The sequence below is a fragment of the Micropterus salmoides genome, unplaced genomic scaffold (genome assembly GCF_014851395.1).
Source record: "Micropterus salmoides isolate LMB-PRFRI ecotype aquatic unplaced genomic scaffold, ASM1485139v1 Ms_hic_scaffold_3160, whole genome shotgun sequence".
NCBI lineage: Eukaryota > Metazoa > Chordata > Actinopteri > Centrarchiformes > Centrarchidae > Micropterus > Micropterus salmoides.
Window position 1 is genome coordinate 3,002 of NW_024042441.1, and position 27,885 is coordinate 30,886.

Here is a 27,885-nt window from a genome sequence, read left to right on the forward strand (position 1 = left end):
TGATATTGAAATATTTATTACAGCTTATGAAATCACTGCTTCTATTGTAAAGCAGACCAGAGCATACAGAGCACATCCACTGTTGCAGGGCCAAAATTCATTTGGCACTAAAATGGACAGAGGGCTAATGAGTGATATTAACTGATAATAAAAATTTAAAAAATCATTGATCGTTCCATCATTTGGAGGTCCTTCCCTATAACCCATATAAAAGTGTTCCAAGACCCAGACAAAACACCAGAACTTTTGCCATAGCTAAGTGATAAATCTTAATCAGTAATTTATTTGTTTCACTGTTACAACAAATATTAGTTATGAGGTCATTCAACTTGGAAACCATTACAAAAGGAATAAATAAGAAGCCATAATCATAGCCAATAATAAAGACTTATCTGTGCCACTAAACTTACTTCCATCCTCCAATTTATTACGGTTTATTTAAACAAATAAATAAATATAATTTCTCCTCGAGGAAGAAAAAAAACAAAACACTTCCAGTTTTTCTCACCCTCAAAAGCTCTTTCTTTAATAAGTAAAACAACCATTGTTCTTTTTTGTATAAGCTCGTAGTGCTTATCGATGTTCAACTTGTTCTCTTTCTGAGAAGCAAAAACGTTTACTGAATGCCAATAGAGATGCAGAATGCACTATGAACCTTTCTGAGGGACAACTCCTGATTAACGTGGACTTATGCTGTCTCCTCGACGATCTGTGAACCCGAGCTCTGCTATCTACACAGTAAAAAAAAAAAAATGGGAAGAGAGATCAAAAGGAAACAGAAAACACACCTGAAAACAAAAGTGAATATGTTGCACAAAAATGCCTGCACAGTAAGTGTTTTGTTGTGATTTTTTTGTGTTATTTTGTTTCTATTTAGATGGTAATTTCTTGGAAAGTGATAAAGAGGAAACCAAAAACAGACTGGTACCAGAAACCCAGAAAGGCCAGCACAACAGAACAAAATTGCTCCTAACCACTACATTTACAGAGACAAAGGGTTTGCTTGGAACAAAAAAAAAGCATACTATTATGTGCAATGCTAGTTATCTGTACAATTACATAGAAATATCTCATAATTCTCTTATTAGTTTTTTTTTCTCCCTCTTTTAACAACTGTTATTACAGTAAAATGAAAGAAAAAAGAACAGCTATGCTTGAAAGCATACGATCAATAATTCCTTCATGGTAATTGTTCAAAATGCGTTGGGTTTTTTTTGTCTTTTTTTTCATTGAAGGGACACTTCAGCAAACAAAATGTGCTGCAACTCACCAAAGAGGAAGAAAATCTTTCAAAAAGTCAATATAGATACAGAAGTATAATAAAATAGTCCTTTTTTAAATTTCCCATTTATTCTGGTGAAGTCTACAGTTTAGACTTGTATAGTTTGGGGCTATGCAGTTCCTTTTGAATGTCAGACTCTATCTCTGAGACCTAAAAATCCTGTGTGAGTAATTGTCTCTTCACACTGAGACAAAACACACCAAACCACACAGGGTTTGAGCGGAGAAACACAACATCAACAGATTCCCGCACTGTCTAACCAAATATTGTCACATATTAGCCCCCATACGTAGCAATTATTATCCTGTTTGTGGTGAGTAACAGCGAGAGTACAGTTATTTGCTCCGCCTCATTCTTCGGGACACAGAATAAGAACAAAGGCTACCACTGCCAACGACTGATGGAACAAGGGGACACAGGGAAGAGAAGAGGACTACAGTAAAAGGAGGGACACTGGAGGCATAGGAGGGTGTTGGGCCTATAGGCTGGTGACCAGGTGTGAGGGCTCCTGGTGGGCCTCTTCTGGAGATAGATCCTCTTTGTTTGGGGGCACGATAAAGCCATCGCTGCTGCCCCGCCCTAGCTGGTAATAGGAGTGCAGCTGATGGAGGTGGTTACGTGAGCCCAAGTTGGGCATGCTCTTGTAGTAAACGTCATCCGAGCTGGCCTCTGGGCTCTTGGCATCCCCGCCATCCTTGGAGCCATCAGCAGATTCCGCAGACACGTCGGGCAGGCCGGACAACATGGGCATGCTGGTATAGAGGGAGTCTCTCTGGTGGTTGTGGCTGGGTGACGAGCTCTCGTCCTCGGTGTGCTCGTTAGTAAGTAAGGGAAAGAAACTTTCGCTGTTCTCCTGGGGGATCCGCCTTCGAGACGAGGAGGAAGTGGTGGCGGACGAGAAGGGATGGTGGGGAAGTGGGAGGGGTGGCGGCACTGACTGGTGGAGGTGATTGTGGAGGTTGTCCACCGCCTGCAGTGAAGGGGGCGGTCTTTGAGGCAACAGCGGGGCGTTAGACTCCTCGCGGATTAACTCCAGGCCCAGGCCTTCGTCGTGGTGCAGACCAAAGGTGGAGTGGTCATCCAGGCTCAGCGCGACATTCATGCCCATCCCCACTCCCAAGCCCATCCCATAGCCACTGTCCTTGCCACCGTTGCTAACATTATTGACCAGCTTATTCATTAGGTTCCGGTTCTGCTCTGTTGAGCGCTCGTGGGAATTGTTGAGGTAGGAGGGGATATAATTGGAGGTGAGCTCTTTCAGGATCTTCTTTTCCAGGGTGGTCTCCTTGTGGTTATAGCCCCGGTCAATGATCTGGACACAGTCACTCATGTACTCAGCGCTGGCGATACTGTAGCTGTTGCCATGGTTACCATTCAGTGGTAGAGTATCCATGACACTTGTATCCCGGGCATTGTTCAGGATTCCCTCTGGAATGACAAACATGGGTTGGGGTGGGGGGTAGAGTGGGCGAATGAGAAGGGTGAAATCTGATGGGATGTAATTGCGACAGCTAAATGTCAGCCACTTTTACAAACACAAATTATATCCATCAAGTACTGTAGCTCTTCTGATATATCTCCTGACCCTCAAGCAATCTCTACAGTATTTAGATTTGGTAAGAGATAAAGCACAATATTTACATTAAAACCCTACACCTGTATGCTGCAAATATAAATGTTAAACTTACCTTGTTACAAAACAATATTTTCTAAAACCCAAATTCACTTTATATTAAATTTTACTGATTGTTCCATGGCAGTGATGAAAACACTGATATATGTGCGACACACAACACCACAAAGCTTAAGCACGGCACAAAAACACAAAGCTCATGCACTAAATTCAGGCAAAAGACAAAAAACATAACCACGCATTGAACACTTAAAGTGAACACAAACCAGAACACCAGCTGTAAATTTGGACCCCAGCCATATTGTCCCATATGAGCATTGCAATTTGACATTGTAAAGCTGGATAACAGTTTTTATTGCTCTGCTTTGTCCGTGTGAACATCACTAGCCATCTCTCTAAATGTGAATTAGTTATTATATTTCAGGGTCAACCCGCACTAGAAGGAGGGAGACTTTCTGTTCTCTCTGTTGCATGGACATGTAGATTTCATACTTTATCAGTTAGACCAAGTCCATGCTATCAACATCAAAGCAAACTTTTGACAGTATTTCAAACTGCCTCTGACAAGGCCATCCACACAGTCTGACCTCTTGAAAATTTGACAAGGCGCATTTCTAAGACCTTCAAGAAGTGTATTGGCTTGATCAAAGTGAATGGTCAAAAACAATAAGTGCATGAACAAAGGCACACATATTCACTGAGAGGAACACAGATCAATTTATATTGACGTGCCTTATAAAATGTTGAGGTGAGTCTGAATGTTGACTGTAATTGGATTAGCTTATTCAGAGTGTGATACAAATGCCTGAAGTCTTTTTTACATGACGTGTAGTGCTACCTACAGTAATCAGTGGAATTCAGGATGTGATTTAAACAGATTTTTACAGGTCTATTTGAAACGTTGAGGGCCTTTGTCATAAAAAGAATGCTATTACTTCCAAAGGGAATGACATTTTTTTTCCCATCACCCCTTTGTCATCATTGAGTAAAAAGAAAAGTAAAGCCAAAGTCAATTACATTTGATAAGCAATGTTTAGTTTGACTCCCATACTTGTCTCTCTGTAGGGCTCTTTTAGGGACAGCATGAGGGAAAGGAAAGAAGAAAAAGAAAACACAATAAGCATAACAGTGACAGGTAGAAGAGAAATGTGCACAAACAGTATGCTGATGACGTATCAAGGAAATGTTTCTAGAATGCAATTGTTTTATGTCACTATGCAAATTTTGCACATCCACAGATAGAACCACAACATATCAATTAACAATTATAGAAGAAAAGATGTTTTGCTATGACTTATTGCAGGGTCCTTGGGGTAAAACGTGGCGATGGAGGTTGTGTGTCAAATGCACCAGTAAATCTTTCCAGATATTTCTATTAACTCTATGGCAATGTTAGTGAATTATAGCCCTCTGTCACAAGCTCCAATGCGGTACTTGTACTGCGTACATAAATTATCCACCGATCAAAGTTCTCTGTGAGTTTGTATCTGAGTTTTACACGGGTTTCTCAATTTTTACAGACTCACAAAGTTACAGCAATCTCATATTGACTGCTGAGAGTTGGGGGTAAAATAATAACAGCTCTGCACAGAGAAAAATAGCATTCAAGAGTCAGACTCATCGCAGAATAAAGTGGATTTCTTGTTTGCTGATCAGAGATGGTTTCTAAAACTCAGATCTAATATTCGTATTGGTGTTATAATCAAAGACCAATATATTAGCCCCCCACCCCCAAAGAAAAAGCAATCAAATGTACATGACCCCCTTAATGACCCACATTTTGAATATATGAATTAGAAAGTTATTATAATTAAAAGTTTCAAATAAAAGTGCAATTTAGTCAAAGGAGGCAGATAATATTTATGTACATAAAAATATTAAAATACTAAGATTCAGTGGCATTTATGGCAAACAACAATGTCTGACAATCCAACAGCAGCATAAAAAAGAAAGAAATGCTAAAACTATAAAACAGAGAGACAGAAGACATGGCACACAAGCTTCACTGACAACATCATAGCACATTTAAAATAAATGACTGGGGGTGTATCCGGCTCGATTCTTGATAATTAAAATACAATGTATGTGTCGGCCAAACAGCCGTGTCTGACATAACCAGGAGCCGAGATACACCTCCATTGAAAAACCCCACAGCCAAACAAACCTGTGGGGGTTTTGTGATAAAGCTAGTTTGTTCAATGCTAACACACAACAATCTAGAGCAGTGGTTTTTTTTTTTATCAAAGTCCTGTAAAAATCTTCGAGGGTGAACACTGGCATTTAAGCTTAATGTAAGCCCATTAATTTTAACTCTCCAATCATAAAGTTGCTTTCTGTGGCAACAGAGATGTCCAACCTCGACGTTTCTCCAGGATCAGACATGAAAAAACACTGCCCTAGCCACAATGTTAAAGAATGAAAAGAAGCTAGCACACCTTGTGTGTTGTACATGCCCAGAGGGTTGTTATAGACTGCCGATTCCCCAAGCAATGTATTATAGGGATTGTTAGTGCCATGAGGACGTAGGAGTGCATTAGGTATAAGATGGTTAGCCATAGCCCCTGGAGCAGCCAGAAAGAGACAGAGTGAGACAGAAAAAAAGAGAAGAGAACAAGAGCAAAGAGACAGAAAAATAGGTAGGAAGGTAGATAATTTGAGATATAGACAGAGAGAAAGAGAGATAACATACATATCAGTTGGGCAGATGCAGCTGAGCAATGACAGCCATTAACATCCAAATGATCACATGATCATTAATGTGAGGGGTTTTGCTACATGAAAGTGGCGGAGCTGAACTGACATGGCTAATGGGACTGATGGGAAGTGTGTTAATTGTATTGTTAATGCCGGCCATTAGTGTTAAGCCTGTTTTTGTGCTCCACATTCAGGCGAGCATCCTCGTGTTAACAGACATAAATTACAAAGAAGCACCAATATGACCAACACAGCACACATACCATTACATTTCTAGACTCAAACAGGACAGAATACAATAATCACTTGGGACACTGTTTGGTCCATCAGGGCTGAAGAAATTAATAAAACAGAAAGTGCTCCAAATTCTTGTAATTGACTGTTAGCAACACACTTTCCCCAAGATTGCAGTTATTAGCAAGGGTAACTAAGAATGGCAGGCCCGTCAAGCTTTGGATTTCTCCACATGATAAAGCGGTGCGCATGGGTGTGTGGCGATACTTTACATTAGAAGAATTCCTTTTTTAACCTTTCAAAGGCCAAGAACAAAAGACCAAAAACTGTTTAAAAACAGGATTAAACTGTGTGTTCGTCTGCTTTAAAGTAAGATGAAATTGTTAGCATGTCTGGCTAATCAGCTTACTAGCTACAGTAGTAACCAAGTGTTCTTTGGCCAAGGAGAATATTATTGACTAACTACACTAGGCCTACATTAATAAGCTATATGGGGTTATGTAAAAAACAATGCAGTTCTCAATAGCACATCCACTGTGTAGTATTTTCCAGGATGCTGTCAGACTTTACGATCGTTAGCAGGTCTGAATTGAATAACTCTCTGAGATAGCTTTAGCTACATAATGAAGTCAGTCCAGACAATCAAGGGCAAACATACTTTTTGAAATATAAAAAAAGTATCTAGGCTAACTATTCAAACAGGTTTCTGAAAAATAAGTAGTTCTTACATCCGTCCTTATCATACAGCTAGTTAGCTACAGTTGATAAAACTTCCCTGTCGTGACCTCCACTGCAAAATCTGCAACCTGAATCTGACTAGAAATGAGAGACCTACTCTCATCTACCTCTTGCTGAAATCAAAGACACATTGTTGAAAAATAACAAGGAATTTCGAGTGGCATATCTGCCACCATTACCATTGTAAACTGCATTTGTGCAGTGTGAGAATGAAAAGGTTAACAGGCATGGGAACTGTAAGAAAGGTGGGGTCATGGTCACATGACTTTTTATTATTGCTTGTAGCATTGCCAATCTTATGAGCAGGATCTGTGTAATATTTCCTTTTCTCCAAAGAGCAAAGTTCACATTATGTCTGATTGTCTTATGTGCCACTGCTGAAATAACCTCTGAATGAAGTGACATGCCCTCTCTTTAGTGAAGAAGTTATTACTGTGCTCCAGCCTCGCCTCCTTCACACAAACAGAACAGAAGCTCATTTCCTATTTATGCGAATGACTCATCAGTTTCCCAACCACATACTACCACACCAAAGCAACCTTAGCTGCAGATTTGAAAGCTGCAATCTTAAGCATGAATGGTGCAGATTCCCTGATGTTTGTTTTACCTTCGCTGTTGACAATTATGCGGAATATCAAGTATGCTGAAAATATTTGTGACTTGCATTCGTTTCCTGTTTACAAGAAGCCAAATTCAAGACTTATGAGGGCGATACATGCATGTGCTTCCAGTCTGCACTATGCAGGAGTGGGTAAACATTTTTTATCTGAGGTACGAGTAACACAGCTATTAGATCCCCTGGCAGAGTGTACTCTTCTTTTCTAATGCTCTGAATCTGTCATGCGAATGGAGAAAGATTTTTTTTATTACCTTGCGGCTCTCTATCTTTTCAAAAGTTTGTCGTATACTTTTGGACAGCATTCTAATGCGAAAGTATTTTTTATGAAAATTTAAAAGAAGCTGATTTAGGCCAATCTTTCAGCATTATTCGAATTCTTTGTTAGAGTTTAGTATTAATTAGGCATTTTATAATTTTGCTTGGAAATCAGAATGCTGTTTTGATTTTAAAAAACAGTAATTTGTTGTTGCTGTTGCTGCTCGCCCTAATTACAGTGTATTCCATAAACACCAGCCCCCTTTGAATTCTCCCAGTGACAGATCCCCCACTTATTGTGTCTGTGTTTGATAAATTGGACAATTTCCAAAACCACACTGATTGTGTGGTGCAATAATCATGAATGCTGGGATAAATTGAACATGCAACGCTATCAAGATGATTGCATGACTCCACTCTCGAGAAGAGCGCAGCAAGCGTGTCAGCTGCAATCTCACTCTCACGTGCGAAGGGAGTAGAACCTGGGGAGAGGTAACACATAATTCCTTAATATCAACACGGTAGGAAACGGTGGAAAACACTTCTGGCACATTCTTGAGCTCTCTATCAGATCCAGCCTGGTAAGAAGCTGGGGGTATATAATTGCGCTGATAGTTGCTATCTCCACCTTTTGTCTTTATGGAAGATCCACGTAGGTTTTCTTCAACTCCTGACCTAACCGCCCTATCTCATAGCCTAATTCAGCCACTCCACAATGATAAAGGCTGAGTCTGTTGATGGTGCTAAGCTTGGTGTCTAATTATTGAGATCTTGACACTTCCTCCCTGTGTCGAACATTAATCCATCATTGTAACTATGCATTAGTGTCTACGAAAGCAGGCGCCCAGAGCGAATTTAGAGAGTGTGCAGTGTGGAACTCGAGCCCTCCATCAAGAGATGCAATGAGTGGGGAGAGTTTCAGGGAGGGATGCCAGCCAAGACGGTATTTGCTACTTCATGTCAGATGTAGTCTGGAATCTATTTTCTGTATAACCTAAGAGACTCTATTCACTGCGCAGCTGTCAAATGCATTATGGTAAAATACTGTTTATTAACGTGTTTCTGAGAGGGAATTCCACTGAATTGATTCTGAGGTTGTTATTCTGCACTTTTCCTGAGAGGATGCAGTTTCATTTTCAAGGTTTTTGCAGTCAGATGGCACAATGTTTCAAATCAAAACTCTAACAATTTGATGAAATGCATGATGTATCAGAATTACATTGACTTAATTGTGTTTTTTATTGTTTAGTTTAAATTAAATGAAATCCTTTTTGCATACTCCTTCAAATTACTAGACGACAGAAGTGATTTGTTGGTGCTTCAAAACATAACAAACAATTTTCTGTAGCAGCATGACACCAAAGAATCATTTTATCCTTTCAATCAATGCTGTGTATTCACAATCACGTTCTCTTTTGAGTGTTACATGGACAGCAGTTCTGGTTGTATGGGAGTGTCTGCAAACTATTGTGAAATGACTCATTACCTGACTTGGGAGGTTGTGTCAAGGTTGAAAGCTTTGAGTGGCAAAAAAAGGATTTTGATTCGCTAAAGTGGGTGTATTGAGGAGTCATTCAAGTAAATATTTAGTGCGGGACTAAATACCTCTGTTGAGTGACGCAGAGCTGTTGATGTCGCCGGTCATAAAAGAGGACTCGGACTGTTTCCTGACTGTGTCATTCCACATTCGACGGATGCGGCTCTGTGGAGACAAACAACATGTCAAAACACATCAGAATACTCACTCTCAACGCTGCCAGTGACACAGCTAGAGAGTAAAAGTCTGCACATGGAGAAGAAGTTCATTGAAATAGAAATGAACCAGGCCTAAACCACATTATTAGTATATTTCTATTACAAGAACTTTTCCTCATCTACTTTTTAACACAATAAAGGGTAAGATGTGAAGCAGGAGGGAGGGAAAAAAAAGACTGTCAGCTTTTTAATCTGGTTTTTAAACCATGTCAGCTGTTGGGATAAGTAACCTCCAATTAAAGATGAGCATTAGTACTGGGATAAGTGAAGTCACTACTAAAGTCATCAGTCAAGCTCTCCGAATCAGTGTCTCAGGTTGCAAAGGCTCAATCCAAGGGGGTTCTCATCCTGGTTAATTATGACAGAGTCCCATGGGCTGTTGCACAAGCTGAGGGTCTGGATATCCACCCACAGAGCTCACTACTTTCTCTCCTGTGCCAGAGGGGCTTGGCAGAAGATTTCAGGTTAATATATAACAGCTTTGGTGACAGTGAAAAAATAATGTGCAAATTGTTTTGTGATGAAATGCTTTGCTTAAAGAATCATTCCAGTCTGTTACAACAAATGACTTATTTTTGTAGCTTGGGTCATCATTGCATTGAAGAATCATCTTTACGCTGGCATAAGAGCAATTTATTGTTAACCATGTGCAAAATATAACACAATAGCATGGTCCTGGCTCAAAAATGACAGGACAGGTCATGCAGTGAAGTATTGCTTTTAAGAATCTTTCTCTTTCTGTGATTGCCTTCAACACTTCAGACAGGTTTCAGCTTAATTAAGTCATTGCCACTGCCATCACTATTAACTAAAATCGAGCTGTCACAGCATCTTGCCAAATCTCCTCCTGAAATTCTCCGTTTAAGGGCGACATTCAGACCGTGAACATGTTTCTATTCATAAAAGCGTAATCACCGCATCAGAAATGATGTGAAAAATGCCCACGAAGAGGTGTTGTGATCAATACTGCATTCTCATACATACATGTCATTATATGTCTGTGCCAACCCCGGGTGACACACATCTCACATACTCTAACAGTGACATATACTGACACAGCTGATCTCATTAACATATTGTACGTGATGCCGTTCCCGGCACTGGAGACGGCATCAATGGGTTGAAAGTGACAGTGCTATTTCTTCTTCTTTTTTGGACAGAAACTTGAACCATTCGTAGCCAGCGGGTTCTAATGTACTTTGCTGATTACACATTCATTTAGAGGCCTCAGAGTTAGCAATAAACAACCACGTCTTCCTGAGTGTTTCCATTTCTGTTTTGCTCATATAAAGTGACTGAGCATGAGGTTAGAGCCATCGCGTCAAAGCACTGTGTATAATTAAACGCTTTGATCTTTAGGCAGAATCCAGCTTGTATCGTGGGTTGCCACTGCATGCTTGACTCTAAGGACTATTTATAATTGAACACTGGAAGGAAATCACACTCTTTAGAATATGGATATGATGTTCAATTATAGTGTATCATGGCAATTCAACCTATACTTCATGTCAATGTGGGAGGAATCCATTAACAATTTACTTTTCAAGACATACCACTTGCGCACAGAATTCACATATACTTTAGTCAGCGTCGCTGTGCCAACGCGCAGCCTGCTTCAGTGAAAATGAATTGCAGACTGACTTTATGTACTTACAAAGTGTTCAGCTCAACAAGCACTACATTTTCCTGCTATCACTTCCAAACAAGGACATATGCTGCACCTCCTTGAAATCTATCATGCATACCCACACAGTCACCTTTGCATTTTTTTCTCATTTGTTCTGTAAGGGGGTGCACATCTGTGTAATGTCACAGATTATTATCTAGGAACAAGTCATCCTCACTTCTAGCTACGCAGACAGATAAAACGCAGCAGTAATCCAAAGCCAAATGTGCGTTATTTCGTCTGGGTTTGCTAAAGGAGATACTGCCAAGAGCAGTAAATCAAGAACGCAAAGAAAGAAAAGAAAGGAGAGCATTAAAAGTGTCTCGCCACCTGTGACCCTGTGGAGTAACGTCCTGGGGCACGAGAGGCGGTGCCTTTTCCAGAGCCGACGGAGCTTTCCACACTTTTGCCACTGCAGCAGTGAGTTCTCAGGCATTTTCCATACTCCTTACGCACCTGTATGAAACAAAAGCACAGGTACAGCACATACAAGCTAATGATTAGATCAAATCCAGGAGTAATAATCTCACAGCATTTCATACGTGGCACATTTGGGGATAGGTTTTGCTGAAGCACGGAATTAATTTAATCACATGTTCAGGCATCTGATGTCACATAATACAATTTCTTGTATGTGTAAAATCACACAGCACATCTTAAGAATGAAAACATACCTTCTTCTGCAGCACACAGTGGAAGATGAAGATGAACATTCCCTGCAGGGAGTTGAAGATGGTGAACAAGTAGGCCATGACCACCGTGCTCTCGTTGACATACATCAGGCCAAAGGCCCAGGTAAGGCCCAGCAGACATAGCAAGGCAATGGCCCCGATCACCCACGATCTGGAATATAAACAAACAGCCATCTTTCAAACCATATGACAAGGTTATTATCTTCAAAATGTTTTAAAACTGGTTTTGGAGTGTTAATAATATTTGGTGAGAACAAAGGGATGTATGGCTGATTTAAAAGCAACAACTTTAACTGCAGTGTGTGCTACCACTCTTTTAAAAAGCATCCAAAAGAAATCAGTTTGAGGTATCATTACACACATTATCACAGTTAAAATTTATGGTTTACTGATGAGAGGGAGAAAAGGCACAAAACAAATGAAGAGGGAAAAGAAGTTGACAATGATTTTAATCTTCATTTTCTGATTAGTTTACCTTTCCTTTTCCTTATTTGCAGTCATTCAAGCAATGAACATGAACTCAAGTCCGCCGAGGAGTTATTGTTTTCAGTGCACATGTGTCTGTCAGCAGGATTACGGAAAGACTACTGGCCCAGATATTCATGAAACTTTGTGGAAGGGTGTAGCATGGGTCATTGAAGAACCCATTAAATTTCACGAATGTGATTTTTTTTTTTATTAATCTGGAGTTTTCCAACCTGCACAAACTAAATAATAAATGCACAGCTGATATGATGAGGTTTTAGTTAGGCACAACTGTATTTTGACATATTGTAATTCTAATAGTTTGTCTCCAGACATCTATACAGTAGTGGTTGCGCTTGCAAATTTACATTTCATAGAAGACTGGACTAATGGCCTTATACCGCTCTAGTTTGATTTGATTTTAAACAGTTTTTTGATACTATTAAGTCTATAAAAGTGGATATTATCATGATACATTCATTCATTACTTTAGTTAAGTATTTCAACCATTTAAGCACATTTTAGCTGTTTCAAATTTTCTTTTAATGCCATCTCAATTACAGCTTCTGGCATTCAGGTGTTAAGGCTGACTCAATATGTGACTATATTTATAAATCAAAATTTAATTTCCCCCCACTTTTCTTCACTCCACAATCCTTTCAAGTAGACTTCTAGCAAGTGCTGAGGTACCCCCTGGGGTAGGAGGACCTCCGGTTGGGAATCACTGCTCTATACTTTGATTTGTGAAATGAGTGCCCTTATCTACTTATACAGATTGGATGCAGATGGAAGAGAAAAAAAAAAAAAAGACTATCAAAGCGTGAGTGCCGTATCTACATTACAGTACTAATATTTCTATAGAGTGCACTGTGAAGATACAGGTGTCATTTAAAACTAATCTTGCTTGTCACATATGTATATCTAGGACAGGAGTGCCGTGTGCACACTAATGTGGCCTTCAACATGACTGACTACTCCACAGTAAATCACGTTAATGATTCAAAGAGGCAGCTAGATGGATTTGGGTGCAAATGTGTTCATATGGAGGAGTAAATGAAAGATGGCATTATGGGAAAAGGGTCCTTCCAATTTTGCCTTACTTGATCTCAGGTTCATAATCCTGATAGCTGAGCAATATGACAAGAATAAAACAAAACAAAAAGAAAAACAGAGAAACAGGCAGAAATAAATCAAATCACGTAACAAAGAGATGGAGAGGTGTAATCCAAAATGTGTGGCCACAAACACAATGTACACATTTAGACATTAAGAGGGAAACAATACACCATGAAGGAAGATGGCTTATTTTGGCAGTGGAGATTAAAGCTCCATTCAAAGCATCCAAACAAGGCCAGACATTTATACATTTTGGGAAGGAGTTGATAGTGATTTACAGGTGAGTGAACCACAATTATCTCAGTTCACAGAAGTATCTAGCTCCCCTCATAAACGCTGGCAGACCTTCGCATTTAAGCGGTTATAAATGGGCCAGGTGTGCGGCAAAATAAATGATTTATGAATTCACCAGGGCGACCATTAAACATAATTTTCCCAGGGCTGTCTTAATGACCTGGTGGGAGAGGTACTTCATCAAAGCAATTGCCACTGGAATGGACACAGAAACACAAGCAGTGGGCACAAAGAGAGCAAAACATTGTCCTCTAACTAGTAACTAGAGTTTTGTTCAAAGGATGGTGGATAACACAAGAGGCCATAAGAAATGCATCAAAGAGGACACGATATGAAGAGGCTACGACTCATATCGCACATGGCCTATCTTCTTATGGAGTTATCAGATAAACATGGGGATGAATTTGAGAGCTGCATAGACGGAGCCTTGAGCCTAAACTTCAGAAAAGCATAACAGCTCACTTACAAATGAAGTGTGTGAATTTCATTTGTGTTGTATCCTGTCTGGACTGCACTCCACTGAAAGCCAATAATAAAATAACAGTTACAGAACCTCTCAGTTTATATTTCTGGCTTCATTAAGTCGAGAATTGTTTATGTAAAGTTATTTAGGAATTATTCTAATTAAATGCGTATTTTAATCACATTTTAGCATTTAAGCAATATAAGGACTTTAGCTCAAATGGGCTTGTCACAAAACCATAGCTCCTTCTGAATGGTTGTCTAGTATATAGATATACAATCCATCCCTGAGGGCTGAGGCAGAGCACTTCTCTTTCGAAGCTCAAAAAGAGAGAGAGGGAAGCTTTACTGTGCTAATCGTTGAGAAGAAACAGTTAAAATGAGCAATTTTAAGCAGAGTACTACTTCAGACTGTGGCATCAAATTACCGCCAATTTCCTTCAAAATGACTTAATTTGCAGAGGTGCCATTCTTTGCTATGTCACAGATCATTTATGTATGAGATTGCAGTTGGTCAATTCAACCACTTTTAAATCTGTGGAAAGTCATTTTATAGGCTCATTCTGGGAGGAAAAGAGGAAGTGCAGTGATCAATCCGACAGGGTGTTAATTATTTAACCAAAGGTATGCTTAAAATGCTAATTATCTCAAAGCGTTTAAGACATCAATAGCAGAAAGTTTTTGATGTTGGCAGAGATAGTTTTTTTTTAATCTTTGACATCATCTTCGTTAGCATATTTCATTTGAAGTTTCTTATCTGCATGTGGAGGAAGCTATACAAGTAAAAATTCTGACCTTTGTATAAAAAATGTTCAGCCCATCGTTAAGGCTAAAGTATTTAACGTCACAATGACACAAAAGTCATGTTGTAATCCATGAATCACAGGTCAGTGGCAGCCGCTGTCTCCATTACGGGGGGGAGGAGGGGGAAAAAAAACCACGTCAAACACAATATCAATTCTATTCTACACCCCTACACGGAGAAATGCTGCATCTTACCAGTGCCATTCTACAATAACACATCCATCATAATAACGGTAGCTAAAATGAGGAGGAGAAAAAAAATAAAGAAATGTAAGATGAAAAACAGAAAGATGTTCAAGATAAACACAGCATAACATAAAAAGGCAGGATGTGAGTGCTAATCAAAAGAAGAAAAGCAGGGAGGGAGAAAGATGTACACCGTTGAAAGAGAGCTGAAACATTTGTATTAAAACAAGGCAGCATGATGAAATCTGAACAGAAAACGTGACATCAAACCATACAGAGGAACAAAATGACAGGAAGATAAGACAAAAAAGACACACCACATTAGACTAAGCTAAACTGACTTAATTAACCAGTGGTATCACTATCATCAAACCAGTTCACCTTGATAACTCGAAGAACAGCTCAAAGTAAGTCAGTTTCAAATCTGAAATGTTTAGAGGCCATTTTGGTTGACTCAGTCATGATAGTAAGGGATACATTTACTGCTACACTAAATTGGACAAGCACATATCTGGCTTTGATATCTTGCAGTATGAAGTGGAACACAAGGGTCAAATGTTTTTTATTTCAATCCATGTTAAAACCTAAAACACTTCATTTTTTCCCATCATACTTAGGTGTTACTACTTGTTTATGATGAAAGGGAAGCACCAGTGAACGGCTGCGACAGGATATGTTTGGCTAAGCAAAACTGTTTAGTCGACAATACTAAAGTCAGTCTTCTGACTGTGCAGTGGTGGTGTGTCGAGTAATGGGTCTTGGCTTAACAACTGTGTCAGATGAATGAGGGCTGACAACAGCAGAGCAGCTTCATACCATTTTCCAATGGTCATTTGAGTGTTTCGAAGTCAGTAAGACTTGGGGCCAGGAGGTCAGTTGTTTGGTACATTATGGGAGACCGGTGTAATATATCATATGACTGAGAACTCCAGCAGTCAATATTTTGCTGCAGAACAAACTAGTGTATCTTGCGGTACCAAAGATGGATAACGTACACAAATGGACTTGGAAAATGTTGACCAAATATACAAAAGTCTGCCAAAGCAAATTAGTAACGTTAAGATAACTAAACACTTTTTTTTTTCTTTTTTTTTTTTACAGCTTAGAGTATTTTAGAACAGTGCTTTGCTAAATATACCTGCTGATCTGGTTGTGGTCTGGAGCTGTATCAAAGTGCTCTGTTAAGCAATTTCCACTCAGAGACACAGTAAATAAGCTAGAGAGCCAATCAAAGGACTGCAGGGGTCTGCCTGTTTTTCTGCCAGTGTTTGAACCACGGCACATGTGTAATTCATGGCGGATGTTTGAGAATGGGGCTGTGTGTAGTCCATACTGCGTGTCTGAGTGTAAAGTGCAGACTCACGTGTGTTGGTTTCTAATACCAGATCTTATGCCGCTCAGAATCTACACTCAAAGCAAAGTCCTAAGAGACAGGGCATAGGAAAAGGCCATGTGTTTTAATGTTTAAATTTTTTTTAAAAAGCACTGAGAAAACCCAAACCTATATTCAGATAATTTACAAGTCAAGTCTTGGTGGCTAAACTTAATGGCTGTGTCAACACCTCCTTCAGTTGTTCATTGCTGCAAAGTGCATACTACTGATTCATATTTCCTTTGTACCACGCCAGGATCAAATAGGACCAAAACACATTGCCTTTTATTTCACAGAATCTGATGAGAAACTTGGAGAAAAGAGGTGACAATGGAAGGCTTTCACCATGTAGCCACTGCAGGAAGTGTCAAGTTTGGAGTACCATATTATTAACATTGTAGGAAAGTATAGAACCCCATCATAGCTTTGACAAGGCATGGCAGAAGGAGGGATCAGAAAGTAGCGAGGCTTCTATCTGTTAGATGCACAGTAAAACCAGGATTGGACTACACCAGCTTTTTATAAATCATAAAGTTTGTGGATAAAGTCTTTTAGAAGTACCTGGCAGAGGTGAAAAGTAACGAATTACAATTACGTTACTGTAATTGAGTAGTTTATTTGTGTACTTGTACTTTAAGTAGTTTTTTAAATCAGTAATTTTACTTTTACTTAAGTATTTTTTGTTAAAAGTATCATACTTCGCTACATTTTCAATCACATCCATTACTGAGTAAAAAAAAAAGTGCAAGGAAAAACTTGCGACCTCTTTGGCTCAAGCAGGAAGCTTCCGGTCAGCAAACTGATGTGAATGTGAAGTCCCTTAAACCTGCATTCAATCAAACGACCAGCAGGGGGGACTCTTCTGGTTGCAAAAAGAAGTCCGGTTCCATTAGAAACAATGGTAAATGAGTTTACGGTCTCAATCACTAGTTTCTACAATAAATAAAAAATAAAGTCTTCTTCAACACAGCATGATGTTCATTTAGTAAATTATGGTCCCATTTAGAGGAAAATAGACCATAAAGCAGAGTATGCTTCAGGGTGGGATTGACAAGTTGTTACCATGGCGATCTGTCAATCAGGCTACAGTGACTCGTACCCACAGCAGCTGTGTAAATTTAACCAGCGCTGTTGAAAAAGCTTATTAGGAGTTGGCCGTTCACTTTTTCTGGTGAGTACATTTAGTTTTAAGACTGTTCGCCAGGCAAAATTATCATCACGGTTAAAATGACAGTCAAAGGGGACCTATTATACTGCAGCCCTGTATTGTAGTTCTGTCACTCAGCATCTGTCTGAAACAAGCTGTCAATGCTTGAGACCCAGCCCCACCCAAAGTCCACTGTCTTCTGATTGGCCATTGTCTAATATGTTGACCAGGTTGCTGCAGATGCCGGAATGACATCATACCGAGCCATTAATAGAAAAAACTGTTCAAAACAGAGAGTTCCGATCAGGGCGTATCTGAGGTTTTGGCTCACAGGGATTTCTTTTTAATAGTTTTACCTCATCATTTGAAACTTTGGTCATGTTTAATATGAACATCTGACACTGTAACATTATAGAAACGCTAGAAAATATGAAAAAGCATAATAGGTCCCCTTTAACGTGAATTACAGATGCATCTAGCTAAGCAAGCTAGCTAGCTCCACACAGGCCCGTTAGCTCCACCGTCGTTGCAAAAAAATGAAGAGCTGCATGCGACAGGCTGCAAACCTCCACCTTCTATGCCAGGCAACCAATTCCTTTCACTTCCGCTGTTTGCAGACTCGTATTGTGTGCAGCATAAAGTCAGATCATGACTGCTCACATAATTATGGAAAATACCAATTACGGCCTGACAATAGTTTAGCTGCCCCAGACTTCTGTGCCCTGTGGTATTAAAAGGCATCTCCTGTTACCACCAGTAGCCTAACTAACGTTACAGGCGTCTCATGCACAATAACGGCGCAGCTGCAAAACAGCGTAGAAACCGGGTGATTAATATATCATGCCAATCAGAGTCACATTAAGGCTACAATTACAGGTTTAACCATCACTCCTCGAACTACCTCCTTGCCTGCGGTCTGAGAGCATTTTCTAGTTTAGTAGGCCTATGTAGATTTATCATTATGGATTTATGCCTATGTTTTTTAGGAATCCAGTCCAGTCCCCACAGTGTAGAAAAATGTGTGCCCTTGAACAAATGTAGTTGAGGACCCCTGATGTAGAGGTCAGTTAAATAATACTTGCACCATTCCATTGGTAGTTAAAAATAAGTTTTCATAGTTTGGTAAGGTGCTTTGCTCAAATTAGCCAAAAAGATAGGTGAATGACAATTTTGGTTGGCTTCAATAACTTGCTGGTCCCAATAAAATTACCACTTGTTTGAATGTAAATAGCCTAGTGATATGACTTCATATACAGTCCAGTTATCCAACGAAGGTTAAAATCAAGGGCAACTGGACTTGGATGAAGATACTGGAAGACGTTTCGTCCCTCATCCAAAGGACTTCTTCAGTTCAGAACTGAAGAAGTCCTTTGTTTGAAGAAGTTTGTTTCATTCAATTCATAACTAATTTAGCCATGCTACACCGCTTATCTTTCTTTACATTCTGAGTAATGTTGAAATGTTTTAACTTAAAAAAGAGAAAGCTGTGTGGATCGCTGGTGTGTGTGTCGCATTGAACATTACATCGCGGCAGTTGTGTGTGGCGTTGCTATGACGACAAGCTACTTACTATCTCTGGTTACTGATCTGCAATGGAAAACGGAGCAGAGCCGAGTAGAGTCAGGCAAGGCAGCATAACGTTAGATCGTCAGAACACCGGCGACAGTTCAGTTTACTCCTGATGGTAAGATGTGGAACAATGATGTTGTGTGGTTGTGGACTTGAGTGTAACTTATACCATCTGCTAGGTTGTGGTCTCAGTCTGAAGCTTTGATTTGGATCACACTACCTTGTTTCTTATGACCCACCCTTCTCTGCTTCTGATTGGCTAGTAGTCCTTACCTGGGAACTGCGCATGTGCAACTCCCAACCAAGATTTTGTACAAGTAAGATGCATCACTCTGTAGCTCAAGAGCGGAGCGTACAACACACAGGGTGAGAAGAGGAGCTGCAGCAATGTGCAGTATGAGAAAAATATGGTGTTTTTTGAAAATGAAACCATGTAAACCTGTTCTGGTACAACCCCTAAATAAGATGTTGAACCTGAAAATGAGCATAATACCACATCTTTAACATAAAAGGTCTGTAAAATTGTTTTGCGCCAATTGTAACAAAGTAAAAAACTAAAATCAAAAGCACGATATTGCTTTGTTCCCTTATTAAATCGCAAAAGACTGCAATTTAATATAACAAGTAGGCCTATAATAATTATAAATAAGATATTGAATCAATATAAATGTTATTTTTGGAGGTTAAAAAAACTATAACTTTTACTCTGAGTACATTTTAAATGAGCCACTTTATACTTTTACTTGAGTAGATTTTCATAGTAATTAATTCAAGTAATTGCACTTCAGTAAAAAGTTCAAAGTAACAGTACTTTTACTTCAGTAGAATATTTCTGTACTCTTTCCACCTCTGGTACATGGTAACAAAAAGCTAATTTCAAACCAGTGCTTTACTACATTTGGTCGCACCATTAAAATTTAAGAGTGCCTTAGCTGGTAAAAAGTTTTGTAGTGTGTAAATTGGTTGCTAAGAAACATCTGTAGGACTGTGATGTCCAATCAAAAGCAATCAACTACGTTTACAGGAAGTCAAAGCATCCAGAGCTCTAACCTAACTTAAAACAGTTTAGGAAGGGCAATGATATGCTCTAGGTATTACTTTGTTTTACTTACATATGCATTGATGGAAAATTGGGTGTTAGTATTCATATAGTTTGAAATGAGCAGGAAATACCCAATTATGCTAACCTGTCTGATATTATTAGTTCTTTAGTGCAACGTTATTGGCTATTTATTTTATTTCAAAATCTTTCCACCCTACGTCACCATTAAGAGATAAATGGTATCATTATTAAAAAGACTTTTGTCACATATAATATTCCAAATTTGAGACTTTCTTCACTTTAAACGGGTCAAATATTAGCAGCTAGCATTCATTTTGTCTGTTCATTCTGTTAGCTAGCCAACCTGGCTAGAAAATAGTGTAACCATTTTAATTTAATAACGCATAGCTCCACTTAGTAAAAACTACAACTAGGATATTGCATCCAGCAACTCAGTTGCCTCAGTTCATTGGAGGATAAAATTATGGCAACTTCTGTGTTTCTTTAAATGTCGCTCTCCTACTACACGTAGGAGGTAACTGTAATGTGAGTACAGGCCCTGTTCAAAGCAGCACTTAAACACCATGGTTTGGCTCTGGGACATCCTGTAGTGAATGTGTGATAGAAAAATGCACCGGCACAGTGGGTTACAGTCTTGACATGGCACAGCTAAAGCAGACTATATCATGCTCACACAAGATAGTTTTTTTATGTGTGTATCACTGTGCTGAGAGGAGAAGGGCAGACGGGGCCACTGTGCTGAGACACAACCAGTGATGTGATGCCACAAAAAAAATAAAATAAAAAACAAAACGCCAGCCAACGCCGGCCATAAAGCAGACTAATGTGTCCAGAGTGGCTTCAAAAAAGCGAGGCAGACAGCAAAAACAGACCAGAGACCCTTATCCATCATAGCAAACAGGCAACAAAACAACTTTACACCATCTGTAGAACGAGTCTGCCCTGACACCAGGTAGCTAGAGCTTACGTCAAAGACAATGACCGAAAACGCTGTGTCATTCTAAAGGGTAAAGGGACCTTAAAAGAACTTTTTAAACTTTTTTTCCCACAGCTAAGCATTCTGATGAATCAGTCTATGAAGTTAAATCTGTAGAGTTTAATTTATATCTTTGTTAATTGCCTCTTAATTAAAATGACACTAGATTGTTTTGCTGCTCCCAGAATTCTGTGACTCATAGTATTAAACTACAGGATTTACAGGTGTCGCCAACCAGGACTGAAATCTTAAATGGTCATTTTAAACAGACAGATTTGCTTTTCTCATTGTTCCACAAGAATATTATATGTATTAGATATCTTTCCTAAAGTAACGCTTTTTTATCTAAAAAGAACGTTTTTACTAGCTGAAACTTGACTTCCATTGCCTTGGCAAAACTTAAATTAATTTCACCCGTAGCGTAAATGCACAGAAAGGTATTTAAACTTCAGAAAGTTTGCGTCTGAGTTTTATTTGTCATTATTGTCCCTTAAGCTTTCACATTATCTGAAAGCAGCCAGGCATAAGCAGATAAGCAGACTCCAACACACATAAAACACACACACAATATGAATATTCATCTGCGGCATGTTGACACCAAGATAACGCCAGGTCAGGTCTGTCGGATTGTCTCCTGGCCTTATCCCGCGCAGACAACAGTGTTCTTCACCTAATGATGGAGGCGGAACAGAATACCTGTTTGATTTTAACCCTGCCTGACAAAACCTTTCAGCATAATGGGGGGTGCTTACCTTGCAGGCTCAGACTGCTGGACCCTTGGGTTGGGTGTTCACAACCTTAAGTGCTTTAAATGAGGTTTCAAAATATCAAAGCAAGACACATAGAATTGCTCGGGAACGACAGCTTGAATACAGAGTGCCACCTAAAACGTAGCTCTTTAACCAGGGGTTGGGTAAACTAAACTTAAAGGAAAAGGGAGGAATAGTCAGCTCTGCTGAGTGGTACTAGATACAATTCAGCTGTAAAGAGTGCATTTGGTAGAAGTGAGCCCATCACACTCAACAAAACATCACAAGGAGTCCTATTTCTAGACAACTTTAATGGATATCTGTGTGATCTGAATGCTCTTACTTGATGTTGTCCAGGCAACCAGAGTCTGGTTTCAAGATGGCTGTGTGATGGAACATCTTGTAGAGAGCAATGCCCAGGAAGATCACGTTGAGCTGAGAGATTCGCAGAGGCAGAGGGACAGCAAGAGAGAGAGAGAGAGAGAGAGAGAGAGAGAGAGAGGAATGAAGCTTGTATGTTTCCTGTTTCAATTATATTCATTTTAAATCAGAGCACTTTGTAGCACAAAGCTGGAACGCTGCAGCCAGACGTGGTTTCCCACTTTGCCAAACAGAGCGCAAAATCCTATGAAACCTCTATGGTGCTACAACAGACTAAACAAGGAACGGTGAGACAAGACAGCTGCATACTTGTATGAGGGAGCCTTTCCATCTGACTTATTCACACTTGTCTCATCATATTCACACTTAGAGGCAACTGCAGGGAATAACTGCCACTGCTGCTGCATTGGTTTTCTTTTACAGTTTCTACATCCAGAACAAAAAATTAAGCATTTGTTGAAATTTTTTGTAAAATGTTTGAAGAACTTTCAGCATTTCTAACATCATGCTCCCTGCTAACACCCTTTCATGGGTGGGATGTCATTTTATTAACACGTTCATGTGCCCTGCGTGCCATAAAAACAGGGCACTTTTTAGTTCACCTTCCTGCTTTGTGCAAGTGCTCCTGGAGTACTCTACTGTTTTCTTTACACCAGATTTCTTATTGAAACAACAGACTTGAAAAATTGAAAACAAATCATAGTGGAGTCAAGCACATCTCAGTGAGTTGAACTTTTGCACCTACAGTATGTTTGCCAAACACACTGAAATTAGTGAGATAAACACAAAGTGGTCTTGTGTTTGACTGCTGGATATCAAAGAAACTTAGATTCAGCAGACCCACTCTGTCGTATCTCATTATTTTCTTTGTCTCGGTGAGTCAGTAATTACAAAAGTAGCAAATGGGTCAAATCTAGTCATGGCATAGGGGCCTCTTTCAGAGTGACTTCTCAGAAAACTACAACAATTAGAAAGCTTTCACATCACTGTTGTTTACATGTTACATTCAGCTAATATCAGGTGAGTATAAAAAAACCCTGTAACTATTCTTAACTGCCTGCAATGCATCTTTGCCCAAAGTCTCACCAAATTCCCAGGGTAGAATTGGATCTGAGTTCAAGCTATCTTTCCAACATAGATATTCTTGTTTGTAAATGTAAGAGAGAAATGAGTGAGTCATGAGTAATACAGAGGTGCATTGTGAATGATTGCTGGGCAGTAGCAGCTGTGTTAAGGAGGAATTCCAAATTTGGGTCCTTTGGGACAAGAAATTGTCACTATTTTTTAGTTGTTAGGGATATTCATAAGTGTATTTACTGATTCTTGAATATGTATTATGATTGCTGACTGGTGTCTTGGAAAATCAGAAGCACAACTTTTGCGCCACAGCAACATTTACTGCTAGGCATTAGCTTAAATACTTAAATAAACACCAGCCTGACACAAGTTTGAAAGCAGTTGGATCAATAAAAGAGCTGGGTTTTTTTTCTGTTATGGAAAATTAGGGCTGTCCTAGTTGGGAAAGACACAGAAAGTGTGTGTGTTCTCCTTGCACGACGCTTGTGTAGCAGTGCTGTCCGTGTGTGCCTGCGAGGAGCAGATGGAAAAAGGTAGTGGAGTACGGAACAGGAACAAAATCAATCATAATCGCCGTGCGGATTACTCCAACACTGCATACTGAGCAGAGTTCACTCTCTTTCTCTCTTTTCTCTCACTCTCCCCCTCCCCACATCCCCCAAAATTGTCTCAGCCGGTGACTGCAACGGGGTGACAAACTGCAATATATTCTCTACACCCCTCATTCGTTTTTCTGGACGGCTCCGTGCCCGGCGGTGGCATATATGCTCAACAGGGCAGAGAAAAGAGGGAGGATAGGAGCTAGAAAAAGGGATCTCGGTGGACCATTTAAGCGACGACCCGCAGGCTAAGCAGGGTTAATGAGCAGAAGGGTGTGTGTGTGTGTGTGAGAAGGGGGTTACGCTTACCATAATTATCAAGGTTGCTGGTCCTATGAAACTCCAAATGAAGTAGGTGTCCAGGCGAAGCCAGCAACTGCAATGACAGATAGAGTGAGAGGAAAAGGGGGGTATGAAGTAAGAGAGAAGGTGGTGAATATGAGTAGAAAAAGTGAGGAGGGGGGATGAGGGAGAAAGGTTTGAGGTTATAGCTTCATACTCCTGCTCAGAGGATACAGTAAAAATCAAGTGGGCGGCTGGAGTGACACAAACTTCAAATGAATAGACACTTGAAAACAAAGGGCTTGTATAGTTATGGCCATCAGTAAGAATTTGGAGGAAAGGGAGATTTCAGTGTCAGAGACCGCAATAATGATGGGCTTTCGTAGACAAAACATGGGTGTACCCTACAGGCTGAGAGTGACTAGACTTTAGTTCGATTCTGTTTCAATTTGTCTGGTTAAGGTAGCAAATTACCATTACAGATGATAATTTATGGATGATTCAATTAGTTTTCAATTCGGTCCTAACTGTATCACTCGAAAAGGAATTAGACTGACCTTGACCCTGACACTCACCAAAGTGTCTTACATGTTCATGTTAACGGTGGTGACTCTGTTAGACTGCCATAATTACGTCAATAATTAAATACCGCGCTCTCCTGACCTCACACTTCATATGAAAACATTATAGATGGTCAGTTCTTCTTCGCTGCGTAAAACCGAATACAGACCAGAAGCAACAGGGCCGGTGGAAGGTGACAGTACTCCTTTGAAATGGGGAGAAAAAAATAAAAAAATACAACTTGATTCATGACCTGTGGTTGAATTATTAATCTTTTAATCTCCGCTGCTGCAGCGGATGGACGCCTCCATTTTTGGCCACTGGAAAATTACAGTTCATACAGCCACACTGTCATTCAGGCTGACAGAGAAGGAAAATGGAAGAGGCAGAGAATAAGCTATAATTCAATAGCATTTTAGGGCAAACTGCAGTGCATGGGACACTTTAGAGGAACACACGACTGGGCTTTTGTAAGCGACTGTGGTAAAAAAGACAAAAATAGAAAAACAACAACAACAAAAAATATAGCTGCGAGCAGCAATTATCGGGATCCAAGCAAGTCACGAAAAATGCAACATTTGACATTTTCAGAGGAGAAGAACAGACGCAGAAGAGATTAAGGTGATGAAAGAATTTGGATTTTGAGATAATTGGGGAGACGCAAACTTGATTTTTACAGCATCACCTTGAGAACAGAGTGTCAATATATGTACCTGACTACTGGGTGAAATGTTCAACCCACCTGCGACATTTTGTATTTCCAAGTTTTAAAGTTTAAGCTGCACACAACACTTTTAGGCAGAAAAAATTAGTGTCACTCGACCCAAATAAAATAGAAAACTCACTATGATCTGAACACCCCTGACCTGGGGATTTGGGGAACCCTGGAACTTCAGATCTCCAGAGTAGATGACTTACTGGCTGAGCTACTGGTGAGAGGCTATTCCCACACACCTTCATACACCTTCACATATATAAATATATACACACACACACATTATATATATATAAGTACTGACACATTATCTAAATAGTACAATAGTACTAATAGTACAAATAAATGAAGCACACGCAATCTACAGTATAATTTCTAACCTAAACAGAAAACCCTAACAGCTAACAACCCTAATCCTACTACCCAGTGGTCCCAAGAAATTATCATTATATCAGTCTCTAGCTCTATCATTCTTAGTTAAATAGGTGAAATACAATAAATGGAGGTAAGATACAATTGATGGACAGCTAAGAAAATGGAAGATAGTGTAGGCCCCCCTTGGAGGCCCCCTTTACAGCCATAAACAACAGGTCCCTAAAGCAGTTATATTAAAATCTAAACCTTTTAATCAAAAAATAGGTATTAAAACAATATGAAGCACAAAGAGACAGGGTGGCTGAGATATCAATGAGCCCATAAAACACACACTAGCAGACATGCAGGAAATATAATGACCAGCAGACACGTTTACCCAGTGCTAGGGGAGCTCACAATCAATGTACTAGGGGCAAGTTACACATGCAAGATGAGCTCTAAGTCAGACGAGCTTTAAGCCAGACCATCAAAACAGAACAAAACAAGGAAACGAAAGCCACTAAGACAGTGACTCCGTTCCCCCGGCTTCATATCCACTCCAAATGTAGGCTTAGGTCCTATAAAATAAATAAATAACCAAACAAAAACTAAGGACATTTACTCTTTCATTTTAGTTAGTTTTGCATACCTACAATACAGTTTTATTTAGTTATCCTTTTTTGTGAAGCCTCATTTTTATTTTTATTTCAGTTTATGACTATGTTTTCTCACATCTAGGTTAATTAACGATAATAACTTGCTGCAGACTCACCGTTTCACCGATTTAAAAACCCTTTGCTACATTTGATATCGGCCATCCAGAGAATATCTGTGTTGATTTTGGTAGCGCTTTTGATAACTTTTGATCAGCGACGTCCGTAGATGATCCTGCCAAAGTTTCAGGTCGATTAGCGAAAGCGTCTGGGACGAGTTCGCAAAAATAGGTTTAGTGCCATGAGGTATATGAGTGCTATTTTTTTTGCCTGAGAAGTAGGTGGAATTTGCTACCCACCTGCCAATTTTGAGTTTTCGTCCAGCAGTTTTTGCTGCCCAAACACTTTTAGCGGTGAGAAAGAAAGAAAGAATAGGGCTTTGCTGCTTGGATCCCTAATAAATATAAATTTTTGAAAAATACGGCACACATAAATAAGGTGCCTTTTACCAGCAGTACTCCCTTCACACTGTAGCAATAAAATATTTCTTGTAAATCTCAACTTAACATTAATGTAACCAAATCAAATATAAAACCAAAGCTATTTGCCACTGCTAGGGCATTACCTTTTATCTGGCTTATTAAAACAAGTTAGAGTCCAGTTTTCTTTTTTTTCCTGAACAGGTATCAGCAGAAACATTTTTCTTTTATCAGGGAGCAGCATAAACTGTCTATGTTCAGTACCAAGTGTCCCTGTACATGCACACGCCCCCTGCTGCCGGAGTTGACTGTCTTGAACTTTTTGTATGCGACACGCAGCACAATCAATGGAAGAGAGACTGATCCTCGCTGTTTGTGAGTTTCCAGAATCTAGTACTGTTTACTAAATAGTTATCAGGACATCAGCAGGAGGGAATTTGCATGGCAGAGCATCCCCGCAAAACTGAATGATGAAGGCCTATCAGGTAAACTTATGTAGCCTATAATTTTAATTTAAGTTAAATAGGCTACAGCTGTGTAGCGCACAGAAGCTGTTGCCATGGTTACTCGTGGAGCACTTGTCTCCCTTTCTGTTTACCTGAGAAAACCTGTGGGGCCAAGCAACTATGTTGCGATTTTAACAACGTTCCTAAGATCGACATCTTCCCCAATACTAATCAGCATGCAGTGTGCAGCTCTCCACTTCACTATGACATTTGATCTCTTGTCTTGCTTTTGTCTACTTCTCCCACAAGCTGCATCCAACGTAGTCTGCCAAAGCCTTCCTCCACTGCTTGTTTGGGTGGGTGATTTGCAGGCTGATCAACATCCCACCTTTCCTGTGACCCATGATTTGACTGTATGTGTATTCAGAGCCAGTGAGCATAATTGTCAGCTTTAATTAATGCGTTAACGCGATAATCGGGTTCACTGCCCAGCCCAGCCCTTCAATGTGAAAACAAGCTTTGATCGCTGATATGATGATGGTATTTTGGTCCCATTCTCTTGGAGGA

At 39.7% G+C, this 27,885-nt stretch overlaps 1 protein-coding gene across 1 annotated transcript; it reads right to left on the reverse strand.

The window, feature by feature from the left end:
• Positions 1-25,422, reverse strand: LOC119884088 (adhesion G protein-coupled receptor L3-like). Its single transcript, XM_038694559.1, has 9 exons — positions 25,414-25,422; positions 24,138-24,329; positions 22,115-22,206; positions 11,551-11,719; positions 11,207-11,332; positions 9,061-9,157; positions 5,351-5,476; positions 3,967-3,984; positions 1-2,710 (listed from the first exon to the last, which is right to left on the reverse strand). Exons 1-9 carry the CDS (start codon positions 25,420-25,422, stop codon positions 1,761-1,763), a joined length of 1,779 nt encoding a protein of 592 aa, XP_038550487.1. The 3' UTR covers positions 1-1,760.
• Positions 25,423-27,885: the final 2,463 nt, after the last annotated feature.